The following is a 20,538-nucleotide window of genomic DNA, read 5'->3' as shown; positions in this document are numbered from 1 at the left end:
CACACATTCCTTCTTCACTCTCATACACACACATCCACAGCCAGCACAAGACAGACGTATTCACTCAACAGCATGCATGCAAATGTTCAACCACATTACCCTTTTACTGACCTTTTTCTCCTGTCATCGCTCTTTTCTGTCTTTCTCTGACACACACACACACACACACACACACACACACTGTGTGCTTATTGACCACTCAGGCATTAATTCTATGTTTCCACATAGTATTTTAGAACCTCTGTGTTACCATAAACTTGTGTTTTGTTGCTAGTGTTGTGTATTCACTATGTGAAAAAAAAGGCAAAACTATGAGCAGATTCTTTTAACAAGTCCTGTAATCATTCTACAGAAATTCACAGGGTCGATAGATGAAAGCTCTGACTGGACCCTGGACATGTTAAATGTGCTTGCACTGAGAGGTCAGCTGTAGGTAAATGCACTGAGTTGTTGCCTTTGTTCCACTGTGCTCTTGCACAGTAGCACAGAAAAACATTTCCTCCCAACCTCAAGAAACATCCTCTAACAAATGTAAGTGCCAGGAAAAAAAAAAGGTTTTCAGACCGCTGTGTTAAACCAAGCCAGCAGCATGTGAATGGAGCCAAACGGTCACATGTTTTCCAAAACCTGATGATCCAGAGAAAAAAAGTCAAATGGCAGAGAAAACAGTGGGAAAAGAAGCTGTTTAAATACAGGAATGCTGAATGTCTTATACTATTATCTTCAAATTCTAAAAGTGTGCAGAAGTAGAACTCATAATGTACATAAATTCACATTATTCTATAAGTACAGTTACATACTAGAATGTAAGAAAAGTTTAAGTATTTTTCTCACCTTTCTCAGACTGCGCTAAGTTTACAGTGAAGGCCAATGACTGCAGAGGAGCACAGAGGATTAGTGGTAGAGAAGGATGGAGGACGAAAACCGCAGATTGGAATGTGGGCAAGTGTCTCCTGCAGTGTGGATACATTACATTCCAAGCACTGGACATCTTTTTGGGAACTAACATGGTTGACAAAGAGATAATGGAAGTGTCAGAAGACGACATATATAACTGTCTCATCAAACACTTTAGAATTTGGTTTCTGCTTAATAGTATATAGTTAATGTCTCCAATTTCACTGTCAAAGTGCAAACACTAGAGTTCATATATCTTGCTCTGCAGCTGCACTTTCTTAAAAAAGGGTTTGAAAAGTGGATAGAGCATTCTTCAAATCACATCTTCACCGAATACTATCTTTGCGAACTGGAGCATGACCTGGTGTCAAAAGAGTCACTTTTTAAACAAAGTAGCCAGTAAAAACTCAAGCACTTGATTTATGGTGGATTACATTTGGAACGGTATATTGGGTTTTGTCTGCAGTTTAGTCAAAGGTAAGAACTATCGATCAATGAAGCTGAACAAAGTGTCAGGTATGAACATAAATCCACTGATCACTCTGATCCTAACTATTTAATGATTAATGTCAGTGTTGAAGTGCTAGTTTTCCTTTCCCTAAACTGCCTAAATCATTGTGTGTTTTGCTAAATGCAAACTCTGAATAGACTTTGGTACTTATTTGTAGGTAATTTAGACAAATCAAATAGCATTGATTTCACTATATAAAACTTTTCAGTATTTATACCAAGCTGTTATTGAATTGAACTGCTGAATATATTAATTTACAGCTCTTGCATATTTTTTTATTTTCAGTGATGTATTTCTGTGGAAATAAAAAATATATTATTTTACTGCTGTATAGATTTGTAGAAATTGTGCTTTTATTATGAAAACTGTCGCACCGGAAGTTCACTTTCGTTGATATGCATGCTGAAATCACGAGCGCGGAAGCAGTGTTTATATTCCGGTGTTCATGTCGCCTGATAGAGTTCTCTTAAAACTGTATGAAGTCTTGCAGCGTCACTTACTTGGCCTGAAGGGTTTGTGTTATTGTTTCATGGAGGTTTCAAATCAAGTTTTATGCTCACTGTTACTATAAAAACTTTCAACTGTCGTAACGTGTCTCCATTCTCAGTTCGTGTGTATTAAGATCTGATTCTGTCCAGTTTAGCGTTTGGTTGCTGATAAAAGATGAAGCCCAGTGAATTTAACTCTGTTGTTGCGGTACAGCTTTGATATTGCCGCTGTATTTGAATGGCTAACTCACTAACGTTGCCAGGTCGGCTGAATGCAAAAGTAAAAGCTGTAATGTTAGCTAACCTTACCCTGCTCTCAGTGCCTCTGACGTTTAACACAGTGAACGGCAAGAAACTAGCTAACATGTAACCACGCATAGCTATGTATAGCCTACATACCAATGCTAATGTAGTTGTATGTGCATATAACTGCCGTATTAACTTAAATCTTAAAGTTTGGAACCATGTCTGTTGGGTTACACACCAGTGCTGTAGGTAACACTAACAGGTGAACATTGAAGTGATTTCACAAATACTGTGTTATCTGTTCTTGTCAGTATGAACTTGAAGCAAAGTATGATTAATCACTGATCATCAGTGATGTGCTGGTGGTTGTCTGGAATTTCCCTGTTAGAGGTTGATTAAGCAACTATTAATCCATGTGACTGTCAGATTTTTATTCTGATGTTTTTCTCTGTCTGCAGATGGCTCGAAAAGGTGCGCTGCCCTTCCTCCTCTCCCTCTTCACGCTTCTTTCCTTGCTGTCATCTGTGTGTGACTGCCACCCTCATCCTCCTTGGTCCATGAGATCACTGGCTACAGCTGGGGCGGTGTCCAATCATACTGCAAGGAAAGGTAACCCACACCTTCCTCCAATCATACTGCAAGGAGGGGTAACCCACACCTTCCTGCCATCAGATATGTAGTAAAGGATTGAGGCCTGTGTATGAAGGTCAGGGTTGAAGTGGACTATGTGTGTGAAGGGGCTTTAAGATCGTTTGCAGGAATCCAGTGTTACACATAAATGCTAAATTCCTATCATGTGATTCTCACTTCTCTCTTTTGGGATATATTAGAAAACGTAAACATACCAGTCGTACCCACCAGTTGTAGATTTATACTAGATATAGACATGACACACAGTTTAATTATAGCTGTCTTATACTGTGTAAGGTAGTCACTGTATGTTTATTTTGCTACCTTGACCTATCATACATACAATTTTTGGGGCAGGTCTTTGTACAAGCTTTAAATTGTCTATGAATAAAGAATTACAAAAATAATATATTCACTTAAGTGACACGGACACTCTATTCACTTCTTTTGAGCTTTTGGCTGAAAAGCTCTTTTGAAAGGTTAAAAAGATTTGGATACAAAACTTTCTTTTTTTGTGTTTGTATTTGACTGCAGACATAGCTGCAGAGGTAGCAGGCTATGTGGATGTGGCCAAACAGATTATTGACCTGGCTCTGTTTGGAGCTGCACAGAACCGCTCTTACAGACGGCTGGCCGACTTCACCGACACCATAGGGAACCGTGTCAGTGGCTCACACAACCTGGAGATGGGTATCAAATACATGTATGATGCACTGACACAAGACGGCTTGGATGTACATCTAGGTGAGTGTACCTTGTTATCTATCTTGTTGGATGAAGGATGTGAATAATGTGCAGTGAGGATAAATTGCAGACACACATTTCACAAATTAAGAGATTTCTGTCAGCAATGGCTTGCCCTCTTTTGAATGTCACCAGTACTTTTATTTCGCCCTTTTCTTCTCCAGAGCCAGTCAAAATCCCACACTGGGTGAGAGGGAGCGAGAGTGCAGAAATGATTGTGCCCAGGGCCAAAAGTCTGGCTATACTGGGACTGGGTAGCAGTGTAGGGACACCACCTGAAGGTAAAGATTGATGTGAATGCAATCATTGCTGTCATCTGTCATCCACCTCCCTTTTACTCCTCACTGTCTCACTCGTATCTCTTCAGGCATCAAGGCAGAGGTGTTGGTGGTTGAGTCTTTTGAGGAACTGAAGCGCAGAGCCGGTGAGGCCGTAGGGAGGATTGTGGTCTTTAACCAGCCATTTGTCAGCTATGGGGAGACAGTGGCTTACCGTGCTTATGGTGCCTCTGAGGCAGCCAAAGTGGGAGCTGTGGCCACACTCATTCGATCAATTACACCGTTCTCTATTAACAGGTATCTATCCATATATCTATCTACGAGGAACATTTATGAAAATTACTTTGAAATACTGCTGAAAGGCAGATTAGTCTGGCATTTGATCCTCAACCTCTCAGGTGTAATTACAGCTTAACCAGAAGAGTCATATGCCTCTGTCTTTGTCGCTCCCTCACTAGTCCCCACACAGGTTGGCAGGACTATCAAGATGGAGTGGAGCGCATCCCCACTGCCTGTATCACTGTGGAGGATGCTGAGCTGATGTGGCGTATGGCACAGAGGGGGCAGAGGATCGTGGTGAGACTCACAATGGGAGCAAAAACTCTGCCGGATGCCGACTCCTTCAACACAGTGGTGGAGATAACAGGCTGGCAGCACCCTGAGCAGGTAGAACTCACTTTCCAATCACAGACACCAGCCTGTCTGACTTGTTTATCCTTGTATCTTGTCATGCTATGGCCTTATTCAAAATCTATTTGGGTGAACCTTCCAAGTTAACAGTATGGGAAACAGATGGCCTGTCCTGAGGAAATTCTCTATTATTATGTTGGTGTCTCTCTCTTAATTAGTTTTTCTCTCTGTCTTTCCCTTGGTTTGGCGGGACGAGGAAAGAATGGTGTAACGTCATTTGCTGACTCCAGATATTCCCACAGCTGTTTAGTCTGGCTCTGGTGTGTGTGTGTGTGTGTGTGTGTGTGTCTGTGTCTGTGTGTGTGTGTGTGTGTGTGTGTGTGTGTGTGTGTGAGTGTGAGATAATCTTTCCAGAGAAGTGCTGAGGCTCAGCTCAGTTGGAAATGCTGAGGAATATCACTTTGAGTCAGTCAGATGGGAACACAGTGTAAACAAACTATTCAGCTGTTAATTATGTTTTGGTTTTTTTTTTTTGGATTGAAAATTTGGGTTTTCATAGGAATTACAAGCTTTCAACTTCTTCTGAAAATTCCTTAGAAATGTCCCCGCATTGCTGTCCTATTTTCATGAATCCTCCAACTCTGACCATGTGAAGTTATTTCTATAAATTACAACAAACCAGACCTTACTGCATTTTTTTTTTCTATTGGTGAATCTAAACATCTCAACTTGACTTACAGACCGGCTGAAATTAACATATCCCTTTATGGATTGAGCAGAGTTGTGATTTGTGAAAACATGTTAATGTAAACACAGAAAGATGATTTCAGTCTACTTTTGGGTGGACTTTCCTATACTGTAATACTGGAGGCTGCTATTCTTCTTAGTATTTGCTTTTCATTTACAAACTTGGTCAAGTATGACTAATACACTGTGTATGAAACATCTGAGTCAGTGGGCATGGACAGTGTTGCTTAGCATGGACATTGACCTGGCAAGAGGATAAAATAATCTGATTCCAGCATGCATTCTGCCAAAGGTGTTGTGCATGGTAGTTAGTCTGTGCAGGGCGAGGTGAACACATAGACATAGACAGCCAGCTGGGTGCAACATATAGTTACCACTTCTTTCACTATTAGACTCCTCAATCATCGATTAACATGGCAAAAAATGCCCTGTGTCAAAAGCAACTTGCAGCTATGCAGTGCAGTATCACACAATGGCCTATGGGTCCTTAGTGTGTTTGTGGGTAAGGACCCAGACACGTTTAGCAGGTATAACCTGATAAGTTGATAAGGTGCTGCTATACAAATCTTCAAATGCATACAGTAACAGTGTTTGCAGGAGAGAGAGCCAATGGAAAAAATCCCACTAATTCTTCTGTCATTCAGTGGACAGGGCTGAAGGTGCACTGTGGGTGCGGGATACCAGAAGTGGCATGTTCAGCATCAAGGCACATGTGGCCCAATGTGGGTACACAGCTAGGACTAGTGGGGCAGATTTAACTTGGAGTTCTTGGAAGAAACTGTGCAGAACTCTTGTACTGTCTGCTCAGCGTTGTTGTGTCTAAACAAAAGTGGTTGAGAATCAGGATCAACATTTCCCATTGACAGTTACACCCCAGTTCTGTTGAACTAGCATGTCCTAACTAGCTGAGCAGGTTATGTAAATTTTAGTGCACTGATTTGTGAAGGTGTGTGGTAAAACCTGTATAAAACAGAACTGCAGCATGTCAGGAAACTGGTGGAGAAGACTTAACCACACTGAATTAACATTTTCCATTTCTATGTATCCCACACTTAAGGCTTGTGTGACATTTCCAGAGTGTCATTCGTGAATCATGGTGTGTTTTTGTATATGTAGGTGGAGGTTGCCTGGAGCATGGGTGTTTTAATTGTTAAAGAAGTGTGTATTGCATTTGGGCTAGAGGCTTCTCTGCACCATGTAATATCTGAAAAGATATTTGGCCAATGAAGATAGATTGTGTTTGCACTGGGAATTTCCCAGGAGTTTGACCATGAGCTGTATGTTTGTGGGCCTTTACGCCCTCAGAGCCTCTTGCGCCTACATGTACAAAGCCTGCTGATTCAACAACTGCAAAACATCACATCCTAATATTATAGTCCAAGATGCCCAAACACAAGATTCCTGACTTTGATTGCTAACAGACAACTCAAATGTAGTTTGTACACTATTATATACAGAATATTTAAGTATTCTGGAGCTAACTGAAAAATCTGTCAGAAGACTTGGTTTAGAGGAACATCGCTGATGTAATCTGTTACTATTTTGATCTGGGAACCAACGCATGGTTGCTCATTATAGAAAAGGGAAATGAAACACATGGCATGGTAAACATCATTTCTGGCTTTCTGACTTTGTGCTCCTGCTGGCAGTAGCAGCAGTTGTGGTGTGTGTGTGCGTGCGTGCATGTGTGTGTGCACGTGTGTGTACACGTTCATAGAGAGATGTACATTTGAGGTTTAGTGAGTCGCTTCCACAGTTTAGCCTTTCAGTGCCAGTCATAGTCATCTGAGAGTGATGAGTTGCTTGAATTTTTTCCATCTGCTTAATTTGTAGAGTTTGACCTTTTAAAACCCACAATGTCCTGATGTGTATGCTTTCTGCTTGTAATTATGCCTAAAATGCACATCATGTTGTTGGACTGTGATTGGGATGAGTATTGATCATAAATGTCAGCGTGTTTTGGTTGGAAAAAAGTTTTTATTCCCACCTAAACTACACGTCACTGAACTATGTCTAAACATATTTATCATACTTTGTTGGTGTCTCATGATTTAAACTATGTTAACTATAATGTATTTAGTTGTCTCCACTGTCAACATGTTGTAAAAAGCAGCAATAAACAGACTGATAGCAACACTAGTCAGAAAGCTATACCCCTCAGTGGTAAGAGGAACAATGTAACAATATGAAGTCAACAAAGGTTCTTTTTGAGGTTAACCAATGCAAGAATTATAATCTAACAGAAAACATGTCCACATTAGGTTTAGATATATGTGAATGTCCTGATATTTTAACACTGCTGGTGTTTCCGAGCTAGTTCAGTGTGTTCATGAGCAAGTTCAGACTCAAAGACGGGACTGTAAAATCCCTGATGTGTGCTGTAACCTGAGATACACCCTTGCTTAGAAAACTTACATGTTAGAGGAAATGGATTTTGAGGTACACAGTTATTGTATTGCAAAAACCACTTCAGTGATTCATGGATCTTACACACAGCACCATCTCTGTATGTCTTATATTCCTGTCTGACATATTCCTATGTTATGTTAAAAGAATTTAAGTGTGTAGACTACACGTTTACACCAATGTTAATACCATTAAAATGATTTTTAGGTATATTAGTAGAGCTGCTAGATCTAAGCAAATAACAATATTTATGGAAAGAGTCTACAGCCATGCTACGGTTCTTTCATGGTGTACAGCAGTGCTTTAAAGTAATTGCTAATTTCTGCACGCTAACAGCTGATTGTAAGAAAGTAGAATGTTTACCATGTTTACTATCTTAGTTTAGTGTCTTAGCATGCTAACAGGCCAATTAACACTAAACACAAAGTACAGTTGAGGCTGATGGGAATGTCACTTGCAGGTATTTGGTCATAAAATGGATTTAATTTTTGACCTGATGGTAGTATTAGAGAAAAAATTAAGGGATCACGAAAATGAAATTCATCCCGAGAGGGTCATCTTTTGAAAATGTCATGGCAATCCATCAGTAAGATGCTGCAATATTTCACTGGATAAGTGAACACTTTGGTGGTGTTCCTGATGGTGGTGCAAATGGAAAAGTCTGGGATTTCGTCCTCTGGTCATCATGAATGTCTGCACAAAATTTCATGGCAATTAATCCAATAGTTGTTGAGATATTTCAGTCTGGACCAAAGTGGTGGACTGACTGAACAACAGACGAACATTGCGAGCCTAGGGCCATGCTACTTGCATGGCTAAAAAAAACACATTAGCATTTCTGTTTATGTAAGATTGTGGTGGAATTTGTGGCCTCTGGGTCATTGTCCAAACCAGTTTCGCTCAGGCCAGAAAATGTTTTGTAACCTGGAACATCAGGTCAGGAGCGTCCCACTGACAGGAATCCCACCCCTTAAAATTCCTGGAAATGGGCATATCACTCTGAACTGTGTTTCAGTCTTTGATTTCCTGTTTTTATGAGTCTGTCCTGTCCTTTCTGATAAAAAACATTTTTTATTAGAAATACTGAGTCAAATTTGAGCCATATCGTTTGTGTGTGCTTCAGTAAAATGTAGACAGGATATGGGCCAGATAGGATTATTTGAGCCTATCCTCTCGCACTTGTCTGATTAAGATCAGATGGTCAGTGGTCAAGTTGCCATGGATACGCACCAGGCAAAACTGTACCACTACGCTCACTCACTCTCTTGCTCCCATGTTTACGTCTGTGTCTCTGTATCTGTCCAATCTGGTAGGTCGTCTTACTTAGCGGCCATTTGGACAGTTGGGATGTGGGCCAAGGCGCCATGGATGATGGAGGTGGAGCCATGATTTCCTGGGAGGCCCTGTCACTCATCAAGGATTTAGGTAGGAGAGACTGACTTATCGTATAGACATATACAAATACAGTACATGGTGCCACACAGATAAACTTCCACAGAAAGACATATTTCCATTCTGTAGAGATGCAAAAAATCTATAGACAGCTGCAAACAAAGTAAAGTCAATGATTTACTTTATTATTTGGCTTTATGCAATCTGTTTGTCCTGTTGAGATCAACAGTATGAAAGAAAGCACAACTCTAAAACAACAGTTGGTAGCACAATGTACAAAGCAAAATATAGTAAAGCTCCATGAACGAGGCAGCAAAACAAAATTTTCTATATTGTTCCTTAATAAACTCCAACGGCCAGTTAGTGAATACTGTGAAGAGCGAGCAGGGTATCCAGGTCTAAACTTAGGGACAAATTATGAAACAATTTCTCAAACTGTAAACAGTAATTTCCTCCAACTGTTTGTAGAGGAACAAGAACACTCATAATTAGGAAACAGACTCGGATATACAGTACCATATTCTTATGGACAAAAGAATGCAACTGAATAAGCTTATACTGGCACAGGTTCAGAGAGTATAACGTCCAGCGATGAAAAGCTTTGTGGTCTGGAATATAGTAAACCTCGGTGTGTATTACACGTTGTAAAGACAAGCTACAGTATTTTCATCACTGTATGTGGCAATTATGTCATTTGTTAATTTGAGCTTTTTTCTTTCTCTGTATATTTGCATTTCTGTTGCTTTGTGTGTTTATTCCAGTCTTGATCTGTTTCCAGGTTTGCGTCCAAGGAGGACCCTACGAACAGTGCTGTGGACAGCCGAGGAGCAGGGCGGGGTGGGAGCGCAGCAGTACTTTCATCTACATAAGGTACTGTCTGCTGCTACTGCAGTGTAACAGCAGTGAAGCAAATGCTGTTTTGAGTAACTAAGAAGCAGGAAGGCTCAGGACCACATTGTGGAAGTATAGAGTGTAGACTCTATGAGTATAGAAATGGACTTCCGGGGAACTGACTTACAGTTTCCTTCTTTAGAGCTTTGGTCGCCGACCAGGCTTTGACCCATAATAAACTACACTCTCATTAAGAAAAAGTGTACCATAATTCCACAGTGGACTGTCTAGTTCTTGCATTTGATATACAGTTAGAATGTAAATGTATAATGTAAACAGCTGTTTTAGCAACTACCAGAGGTTGGTTGAGTGTTTATGCTGATTTAAAAGATAACTTCACCTTCTGATTCTCATATCTACATTACTGAGTAGCTATTATACTGTAGCTACTATAGCCATTTCTACTGTACTGCTTGTATTGTTTTTATGTTTTTGATGTGTCCATGTCCTTGACTTCTCTCGGTCTTTCACCTCTTCTATCTGCTTTGTCTCTTCCTCTCTCCACCCAGGTTAACATGTCCAACTTTGACCTGGTCATGGAATCTGACTTGGGGACATTTACCCCGTTGGCTCTGCAGTTTACTGGCAGTGATGCAGCACGAAAGGTAGACTTGAGAACACAACCCTGTTACACAATTATCAATATTTATTCAGGCTTAAAAGTCTGAATTCTGCAAAGTGGCATAAATTAGCATCTATTCCTCCATCAACTCCCTACTTCACTTTAGACTATTGCTTCCTAAATTGGACTTCTTTAGTAGTCCCAACATTGAACTTCCCATTTAGCCTCGGTGTAGTGTCTGTTTAGACTAAATTGCAGGAACCACAGTAGTAAATGCAAAAAATCCATGTTATGTGCATGTGACACAGTAAGATCTAGTTACATATTCACAGAACATTTACTATGGGTTTATTGCCTTGTGTCTGAATTACAGTGCCCATGTAATGTAAAAACAAGACAATGAATCTTACATTAGTAGATTTTTAATGTTGGAAAATGTTTGAAAAGTGCTGGCATATAGCAGACTGTGTGATGAGTTGCTGTGTCTGTATCAACAGGTGATGGAAGAAGTGGTGAAACTGTTGGCTCCCATTAATACGACCAAACTGGAGAGGCACGGAGAAGGGACAGACATCTCACCCTGGATGCAGGCAGGAGTACCAGGTCAGCTGAATTAATGTGTCTGTCTATCTGCAACAATCAGTGAATGATCATGATGGGATAATTGAGCCCAGAGGAAATTCATATCATAACATTTAAGAAAATATGCTAAACATGATGTAGCACGCCTTTATGTGTCTGTGATAAACCCATAAACTTTAACTAAATTCTGTAGTTCTGTATTAATAACCACTCTTGTCTCCTGAAAGTGCTGTGTATACAGAATCACATCCTCATTGATGAACTATATACATAGTACTCTATACAGTACTGGGAAGTAGGGACAGATATTCACTTCAGTGGGATTTCTTAAAAATCTGAATTGAAACTTGTGATGTCTTAAGTATGAGTGGGAAGTTGTCAGTGAAGTCAGAGTTTCGAGCCAAATCTTTCAGCCAGACTGCTGACTTAATGTGACCAAATGTACCAAGATTTTTTGAATGATGGGTACAGAAGGCATATAAAAAACGAAACCTAATGAAAGAATAAATGATAAGATCAGGCTTTACAAAGGCTGCGGACAGTTTATTTTTACAGTTTTCATACAGACCTGCTCTGTCACCTTTTCTGTTAAATAACACATTTTTAGAGTAGTAGATTTCACTGTAGCTGATTGTAAAACCCTAGTTTACCAGTAAGAGTGAGAGACCGTACAAAGCCACAGGAACATGGTTACATTTTGAATAATTTTGGCTTTCCTGAATTACTGATGCTGATAACAGATTGAATCCTCAACAATGCTGTACTTATCTTATATCTGACAGTGTGTTTCTATCTTTGTGGCTTTGCTACAGATTTAGTGGTCTGAACATCCTCTCTGCCTCTGTCTAGTTTTTTGTAGAAGTGAGATTACAATGCACACAGAAAGACATGTATAACTGTTCGATGAGGAACTGAGACCCCCTGCCACTTCCACACACAATACACCACAAATGTTCCTGCTTTAAAGCAATGAGAGTTTATTGAAGGAGGAGTGTGTGCTATGTGGCTACAGTGGCAGTCTTCCATAAACATTAAACAGTTCCAGTGGAGCAGCTGAGGGCTTGATGCCTTGCTCAAGGGTACTTTGCAGTTAGTAGGGCTTCTGCAGCACTTGCCTGTTCTGCCATTCAGGGATGTTTTTGAAGTTCTGCTTCTCCATCTTTAAGGGCTTTTATTGTGTTCGTTATGAATGTCTGCATTCTAATACGTGTCAGAGGGAGTGTGAAATAAAACCCACATCAGCAGCAAATAGTACCATATGAATTGTACAGAACTGTTGAGCCCATTACACAAGTTGATTAATTTACCGTACAGACACCTTTACTTACCAGTTTATACCATAGAAATCCACGTTTTCTGCAGTCTTAATTGTTTCATTCACTAATCTGTCAGTCACCAACTTCTCTCCATGAAGAAGTTTCCAAATAGGTAAACAAAAAAAAGACAAAGCTGCCAATCCACAACAGTCACAGAGTCCACAGAGTCATGTTGAATCCTCTGGTTCATGAACCATCATAGACAAGCTAAATTCTGGGCCTTTCTCCTCCTCTGTAAAGCTGAGTCGAGGTCTCTCGGATGGTCTCTTTACTATTGTTGGTTGTAGGAACAGTAATGGACTGTCCAAGGGAAGGTGAGGGTGCACATGCCGCAATCACTGCTGGGCACTCTCGCCTGGGTCGCTTCAATGCACACACAAAGAAATCAGTAATCTGTCAGTGGTGTCTCATGTGGTAGTATGAATGAGCAATTTTAATTAAATGGAGCAGCAACAAATAAAGTAAGTGAAAACAATTCTGGCACAATTAGTCATATGTGACTACAAAACTGTACTTCTGACGCTTTTCTGCTGTGTGCCTACTGATCTTCTCCCTGCAGGGTCGGTTTGAGAGGCCACATGTCTTAAAATAGGCAAATGAGATGTGCTGCCCTCATGCTCCTAAACACAGTGGATAGTGACAATTAATGCAATGCATCCATTATCACGACTGTCATGTAACATAACAAGACATAAAACTGTGGTAGTCTGATGTGTGATTGATGGAATTGTCAGGGGGGTTTCTTGATCGTTCATACAGATGATGAGACGGGGGCAGACGGGGTTGTGTCGCTGTCTGTAAGTCCAGTTCTTTGGCCCTCTGTGTTTCCGTTGTCTGTTGATACACTTGCCATATTTTCAAAATTCTCAAAGCTTCTTCTACCTTGACAAACTTTCGGTAACATTTGACACAAATCCTGCAAGAGTACACCCCGGGTCTTTTTTGAAAGATGACTCCCACATCTCGGAACCGCTGGTGTAACAGTTTTCCTTTGTGTTTTACAGAGAAGAGGTTTCTTGAGTTTGTTTTCACTTCTTTAGCCATCAAATTGTTCTGGCATAACCGACATGTTTCTTCCACCGTCATATCAAACGTTTCTTGAGCTGCTTCCCTTAGCAACCGCGAGCACAGCTCCGTCGCCTGGAAATGACGTTAGGGGATGGTACGTCACTCAGTAGTGATTGGTTCATGGATGGTCGGAGTTTTGTTTTTTTTTTAGCTATTCAAACTAATGAACAGATAATGACAACGTATTACACATGAAAATGTAAAAATGTTTATAATTAAACAAAATGAAGGATAATTTCTTATTTTTTTCTTCCAATTGTGAGCTTCAATTTAATTTACCTGAAGAAGCCATTTGTCTTTAGAGGATTGACAAATATATGCACTAGTGCATTACTGTCGTTATACTGTGTGTTTATGCCAAAAGCCTCACCTCTTCCAAAACGTAGTGACTCTCAATAAGTTGAATTGGTGCAGATGAGATGGCTGTGAATAACTATATGATTTGAAGGGAATGGGGACGTTTTGTGATAAAAAGCTTACAGGATAGTTTAAGGTCACGCCAAAAAAAAAAAAAAGACAAATACTGACAGTGTCTCTTTAGAACAATGAAGGACAACATAAAGATTTATTCCTGATAGTAATATCGGTGTGAATGAATGTTTAGGGTTGTTAAGTGATGCTTTAGTTGCACATGCTCAGGGGATTTTGGCTGATTATAGTGTACATACTCCAGTTGGGTGTTCACCTGTTTTATAAATTGATCTATCGATATCCTTGACTCAAACGAGTAATGAAGATGTCTTCCTCCCAGTTCCTGACCAGTATTCATCCTGTAAAAACATGCCTATGCCTTCCTGTTTTATTATCATCCCAGTATTCTTGTCAGCCACACTTTGTGTATATGACCTTTTATTTGAGTCTTAAACTCAAGCTTCCTTTGTGGAAGTGGTGTGTCTGTGATTAGTATTTCTGATAAATCTCAATCAAAACTGTGAGATGTTTAGAAAGTGGATGGGTATTTTAAGTTTTTAATAAATTGTAAGTTAAGTGGATTACTGTACTTAGTGAGTTCATTTAAGCCTGAAGAAAAAAGAGCCCTGAGACTTTCTCATCGAATAAGATAGCTCTTTATTATCCCCACAATGGGGACATTTGCAGTGTTCCAGCAGCAAAGAGGACAGTGCAATAATAAACAAGGAATGGCTAGTTATGAATATACCCACCCTCCACTTCCGACGCCCTAGCTTGGACCACACCACCCATCTTCAAACTTGGTCTTCATTTTGATCTCAACTGCACACCTGTAAAGCTTTGTGACTGCATCTTGCACAGCTGTGACATTATTTCATTGACAGACAAACACATAAACACCTGGCAAAGAACTCAAGACCACTTCTGTGGTAGTTCCGGCTACAATATGTGTCTCCAAGACCACATTTTGCCATGATCACAAACAGACACACACACAGACTCACAAGGTGAAAACAATGCCAGCCGCACTGTTGCAGCTGTCCTCAGTGCATATAATGAAACCCATATTCCAGGTTCCAGCTTTATAAAGGCTGCTGAGAGTTTACCAGTTGATAGTGACATCAGAGTTTTCATTCAGTCAACATTCTGACACATTACCAATAGCTCCATACAAAAGCTACATTAAAGTCTGTGTGGAGCTTTCTTTTCATTTTTGTGTTACAAATTCTTTTACACCTTTGACATGAAATAAAGTCATTGAACCAACTCAGTGCTGTAGAAGAGACACCTGTCGAGCTTAAACTCTACTGTCAAATTAGTCACTGGATTTTTGCGAGTGAAAATCGGTATTTCTTTCTTTCAGTCTTTGTAGTTTTGGTAGAGATTAAATGGCCTGAACATCTCCGCCTCTGTCTAGTTTGAGGAGTAGTGAAATCACATTTACTCAGAAAGACATTGTGGTATAACTTCTAGAAGAGGAACTGAAAACAAAAAAAAACACAAAAACATTGAACCTTCAGCCAGTCAAACCACAAACACACTCCCTTTTTTAAAGAATTAACCCAACAGCAAAACTAGCAGCCTGGAGATTTCCAGTGAAAGTCACTGTATATATGACTAAACTGTTCCACAGGAGCTGCTGAGGGCTCTGTGCCTGGCTCAAAGGCACATTGAAGGCAGTTGTCTCGACATCTTTTTTTGTGTACTTTCTCTGTTCTGGTGATTCAGGAATATTAAGGTTAAACCAAAAAGACACAGCTGCTAACCCACGACAGTCACAGAGTCCACAGAGTCATGTTGAATCCTCTGGTTCATGAACCACCATAGACAAGCTGCATTCTGAAGGGCCTTCCTCCTCCTCTGTAAAGCTGAGTCGAGGTCTCTTTACTGTTGTTGGTTGTAGGAACAGTAATGGACTGTCCAAGGGGAAGGTGAGGGTGCACACGCCGCAGTCTCTGCTGGGCACTCTCGCCTGGGTCGCTTCAATGCACACACAAAGAAATCAGTAATCTGTCAGTGATGTCTACAGTTGCAATATCAATAAGCATATATTGTAGTAAGTCTTAGATTTTGTACTACAAACCTGTACTTCGGAAGTGATTCTGCAGACTTTTGGTGGATAGTTGTGTGCCCACAGATTTTCTCTCTGGGGGGTCAGTCTGGGAGGCTACGTGTCGTACAGCAGGCAAAATTCCACAAGCGCTGCGAGCGGTGCCCTAAACAACAACACAGGGAAACTTTATGCCTCCGTCATCACAAATATCATTTAAAACGACAAATTTTGAACACAAGAAAAACTGTGGGGCTGACATGAATGTTCGACTAAGTGTTTGTTGGGCAGTGAAGGTGAACAGTAAAATACATTTTGTCTGTATAAATAAGAAAAAAACACAAAATAGGCTCCATAAACATAGAATATATTTCCAGCAGCAAGAAAGTATGTGAAGGATTGATTCAAAATAAACTACAGTGCCCATTTTCATTAAGGAACTGATGGGTTTTTGGTAGCTTTTGGACAATGGTGCTCTGTGGAACAGAGAAATAAGCATTTGGCTCCACAGACAATAGTTAATACAAACAATGAATTGCTGGCTTTGCTCTTTTCAGGGGTTTGTTGACAATAAGAAACAATATATAATATCACCACACTTATCCTTTACCATCTGTGTCTTAAAACTTTAGGCTGGAGGACTGGGGGATGAAGGAAAACACGCAACCACATTATGTTAAGGGAATGTGGTAGTTCTGATACTACAGGAAACATTATTTTTATAAGAGGGCTCCAAACCAGAGTGGCTTGTAAATCATAAGAAATGGAAGTACCACCGTCAGAAGCCGGGATGTTCTTATGAGACATTTTCCGGGTTGGAGACCTTACTCACCCTTGTCACAGGGGTGGGGACAGCATCAGGATTGAGCTGAAACTGCTTTCTGAATCCCATTTCCACCTCTGCATAGTTGGAGAAACACTCGCGCGTAAAGTGCAGATTGCACACGTAAACAGAGGCTGAAGGCATGTCGACCCGGCCCAAGGCGTGCAGCCACCGGTGTGCCATCTCTCTGTTGGACGGCAGAGAGTGCAGTCCCTCTGTGTTTTTGCACTCGGGGTATGAGCATTTTCGTCCCATGGTTGACGGCTGACTTGACGCCAGTCCTCAAGGATAGCTAACCAAGCTAAAAACAAACTTCTACTTCTTCTGTCTTTCGATTAATTGGCGGCTGGCAAGAGAATTGTTTTTAATTTACCGCCACCTACTGCACTGGAGGGTGTTTGACGGGCAATAATGACAAAAGCCTTTGTCTTACCAGCCTTTTCTGGTTTATTTGTCAGTTAGCGCTGAGATTGCATCTGTATCAATTAGGACTTCTCTCTGTTGGTTTAAATGTTAAAAATGAAGGTTCATTCTTGGCATTGTAGTGGTTTTTTGGAACAGTCCAAGGTCAGTGTCCACATCTCCATTGTCCTTTCCACCGTTAATATTAAGACAATTGCTATTGCTGTGAACACTGTAGATTGGAACTACAACCACTTGGTAGTATAATGAAGTGACTGTAGTCAATGTGATTTGCTATCTCAAACAAATAGATTGTTCAATTTGGTTAGAAACTAAAGCTCCCAGTATTTAAGCACATGCCAGAGATTAAAATAATAAAAAGACCATTTTCTGCCAACACATTGTTATGAAAGAATGATTCATTTCAAAAACATCAGAAGACCAAAGCAGGCCTGACAGTCTCAGCAACAAGTCAATAGCAGGTTGAAATCAAAAGGTCACCACAATGAGAACTGAAATTTGTTTTTTTGATACCGACCACTAACTGGTTTTCTTCCTTCACTCTCCACCAATTTCTGAATGTTTAGTGGCTTAGTTGTTTCCTCATGCTAGGGTCAGACTAAGCCAGCAGCTTTGATGACTTATGTTTAAAAGAAATTGAACCACACCTCAGATCCATTGTCCACTTTCACAGAAATGTCCCTGGAGCATCAAACAAGATACAATCATGATTATTCTTTTCAGGTTCAACATGGCTTTGATTCCAGGATTGTTTGAACAGCTGACTGTTCAACATGTAACATTTAGTTGAATAGTTTTGGGGTTTTTTTTCCAATCTTCTTCTCTATCTCTCGTCCAGGTGCTAGCCTCCATGTGGCAGACAGTCGATACTTTTGGTTCCACCACAGTGAAGGTGACACCATGACGGTTCAGGACCCTCAAGACATGAACCTCTGCTCAGCATTGTGGGCCGTGGTTGCCTACGTCGTGGCAGACCTAGAAGACATGCTTCCCAGGTAGCCAGTTGGCACACAGGATGCTGAGCCTCCGGTGAACAGGAGGACAGGTTGACCCCTGTGAACCACAGCTGTTCCGGCTTATTCCAAAGCATGCGGCCAAATCCAGCTTTGTTTTTAGAAAAGACTTGAGAATGATCGGACTGAGTTAAGAAATGTTTGTTACGAATTATATGTGAATTATCCTTGGATAAATAAGTGAATCAGTTAAAGTATTAAATAACCACTTGAAGTCCAGTACAACATGTTTTATTGAAAAAGCCACATAATAGATGTTTATGTGGTCATTTCAGCAGAGAAGAACATGTTATGGTAAGAATGAGGGGAGAAATTACCTCTTTTTCCAAGTTCCAAGTTGATTTTCAAATGCTGGTTTACTGACTGAGACAAGACCAAGAAAATTAGAATTTCTTTCTCAGGTACTGTACTTGTCTTCATGCCTAAATGTAATGTGCTGCAAAAAAAATGAAATGATGAAAGTAGGATTTTTTTTAGGTTAATTAAAGCATTAGAAAGTAGAGCTTCTTGTAATGTTGGACTATAGTCAAACATGTCAAACAAGCAGCAGCAGTAAGCTCATTGATAAGAAAGTGTGTTGAGAAACTGTACAGAGTTATCCCAATTCCCAATGTTTCTGTCAGTCCCAGTGCCATCAAAAACAACAACCTCTCTTTACAAGTTATTATTTTTATGTTATTTAATCTGTTTTAGATCATTGTGGTTGATGTTTGAAGTATTATAATTCCTGCCTGCATTCTGCTGAACTGGGGCCACAATTACAGGATGTTTTGTAAGATTTTACACCAAAAATATCATTTCAGTGTTGTAATATAACCAATAAAGTGTTAATCATGGCTTTACATCATTACTCCCATTTGCTCTACTGCTGTAATACTGTAAGTTTGCCGATCGTGCCGTTTCTGTGACAGAAGAAAGAGGAAGATGAGTGAAGATGACGACAAAGAGACAAGTAGTCCTAAAAAAGGAGAAAGAGAGGACGGAGGAAGGAGAAGCAGGAGGGCACGTGGGGTGAAGAGGAGGAGAAGTGAAGAAAATTCATCATTTTACAGGCGCCGTGACAACCAATGCAACAGATAAAACACACACACACACACACACACAGAGCTCGGGTCAGCACTCCTGAGGGGTGATGTCAGGATTAGTCAGCCAGCCAGTACAGATAAAGTCATGTTGGAAACTCAGATGTGTAGGTGTGTGTCTGTGTTGAAACAAAGCTGTGGAGCTTTTAGCCAGTTGGACTCTTCCTGATGTGCCAGTAACACTGATTCACACACAGACTGTTGTGTTAGGGAAGAAACACAGTCTATGGATGTTTAACACTCACGCACCGCCGACATGATCTGTAGAAAACCACATGCTCAACCACTGTGGTGATCCCTTTTATACTCTCTAGACTGCAGAGATTGTGCAAATAAATGAATTGTTGTGTGAGAAAGTTTGAAAAAAAATATCCTTGATTTGTACATAATAGCTGCAGTATACCACCTGTTCAGCCTAGTGTGAGAGCTCAGGAGTGCTCTAGTTGAGTTAGTCAAGTGAAGAGGAAGGAGGATTATTTTTTTTGTTGTTGTTTTTTTGGCTTTTTGGCCTCACAAGCTGAATATGACTAATGATTGTTTTTATTATCAATTAATCTACTGATTATTTCCTCAGTCAGTTGTTAAGTCTAATGAAAGTAAAGATAGTTAACTAGAACACAGGACAGACAACACAAGAAAACATTCACATTTTAGAAGTTGTAAGGTAGATTTTTACTGAAAAGATTACTTCAACCAATAACCGATGTCTAAAATAATTGGCTATTACTTTTTTGTCTATCAACTCATAATTTCAGGTCTTTGTGTGATAGAGTGGGATCCTGTCTGCAGAAACCTGATGGTTTTCAACAACTCAGGACATTAAGCAGGTCAGTAAATCAAAGCAATGCCATAAGTCATTTATGATTTTTTGTTATATATCTTGTATATTGTCATTTCAATGCAGCACACAACAAACCACTGGATATCAGGTCGCGCAAACTGTACAGACAGTGTGTGTGTGGCGCTTACACTGAATTTATCAACATAGGCTGCCACCTTGTGAACAACTTCCAGCACAGCACCCGGAAAGTTCAGTTGTAGGTGTTCACTTTTCAGTTAGAAATAAAAAAGGTGCTTATTTGTTAATTTATGTTTGTTTTATCATTTCCAACATGTAGCATGTTTTACAGACAAAATAAAAGCAAAATAACAAAGTTCGTAGTGTTTCCTGTCGTAGTTCAAACAGTGCTCAATCTTCTCTGTGAAAGACAGAAGTTATTGAAACCTGGCTGAGCATCTATTATAAGAGTCATCTAGCCATATGATCAATGCTCAGAGTCAGTATAACTTTATCAGTTATGTTATTTGGGGAGATACTTCATCTGACAGACATCATTTGTAATAGTCA

General features: G+C 40.1%; 1 protein-coding gene across 1 annotated transcript; it reads left to right on the top strand.

Annotated features, from left to right (window-relative positions):
- Positions 1 to 1,805: 1,805 nt before the first annotated feature.
- LOC121610499 (carboxypeptidase Q-like) lies at positions 1,806 to 18,944 on the top strand. The gene is made up of 11 exons (XM_041942641.1): positions 1,806 to 1,920; positions 2,601 to 2,751; positions 3,307 to 3,516; positions 3,681 to 3,797; positions 3,884 to 4,091; positions 4,253 to 4,460; positions 8,891 to 9,002; positions 9,748 to 9,839; positions 10,370 to 10,465; positions 10,920 to 11,025; positions 17,934 to 18,944. Exons 2-11 carry the CDS (start codon positions 2,601 to 2,603, stop codon positions 18,092 to 18,094), a joined length of 1,461 nt encoding a protein of 486 aa, XP_041798575.1. The 5' UTR covers positions 1,806 to 1,920; the 3' UTR covers positions 18,095 to 18,944.
- The last annotated feature ends 1,594 nt before the right edge of the window (positions 18,945 to 20,538 follow it).

This window comes from Chelmon rostratus, chromosome 8 (genome assembly GCF_017976325.1).
Source record: "Chelmon rostratus isolate fCheRos1 chromosome 8, fCheRos1.pri, whole genome shotgun sequence".
Classification (NCBI taxonomy): domain Eukaryota; kingdom Metazoa; phylum Chordata; class Actinopteri; order Chaetodontiformes; family Chaetodontidae; genus Chelmon; species Chelmon rostratus.
The sequence above is the reverse complement of the archived record's forward strand: the minus strand, read 5'-3'. Positions and strand labels throughout refer to the sequence as shown.

Excerpts from the sequence above, each read along its gene's own strand:
- LOC121610499 (XM_041942641.1), top strand. The coding sequence starts at position 2,601 with ATGGCTCGAAAAGGTGCGCTGCCCTTCCTCCTCTCCCTCTTCACGCTT. Across the intron at positions 9,003-9,747 it reads GTCACTCATCAAGGATTTAG|GTTTGCGTCCAAGGAGGACC; the intron begins GTAGGAGAGACT and ends ATCTGTTTCCAG. Across the intron at positions 9,840-10,369 it reads AGTACTTTCATCTACATAAG|GTTAACATGTCCAACTTTGA; the intron begins GTACTGTCTGCT and ends CTCTCCACCCAG.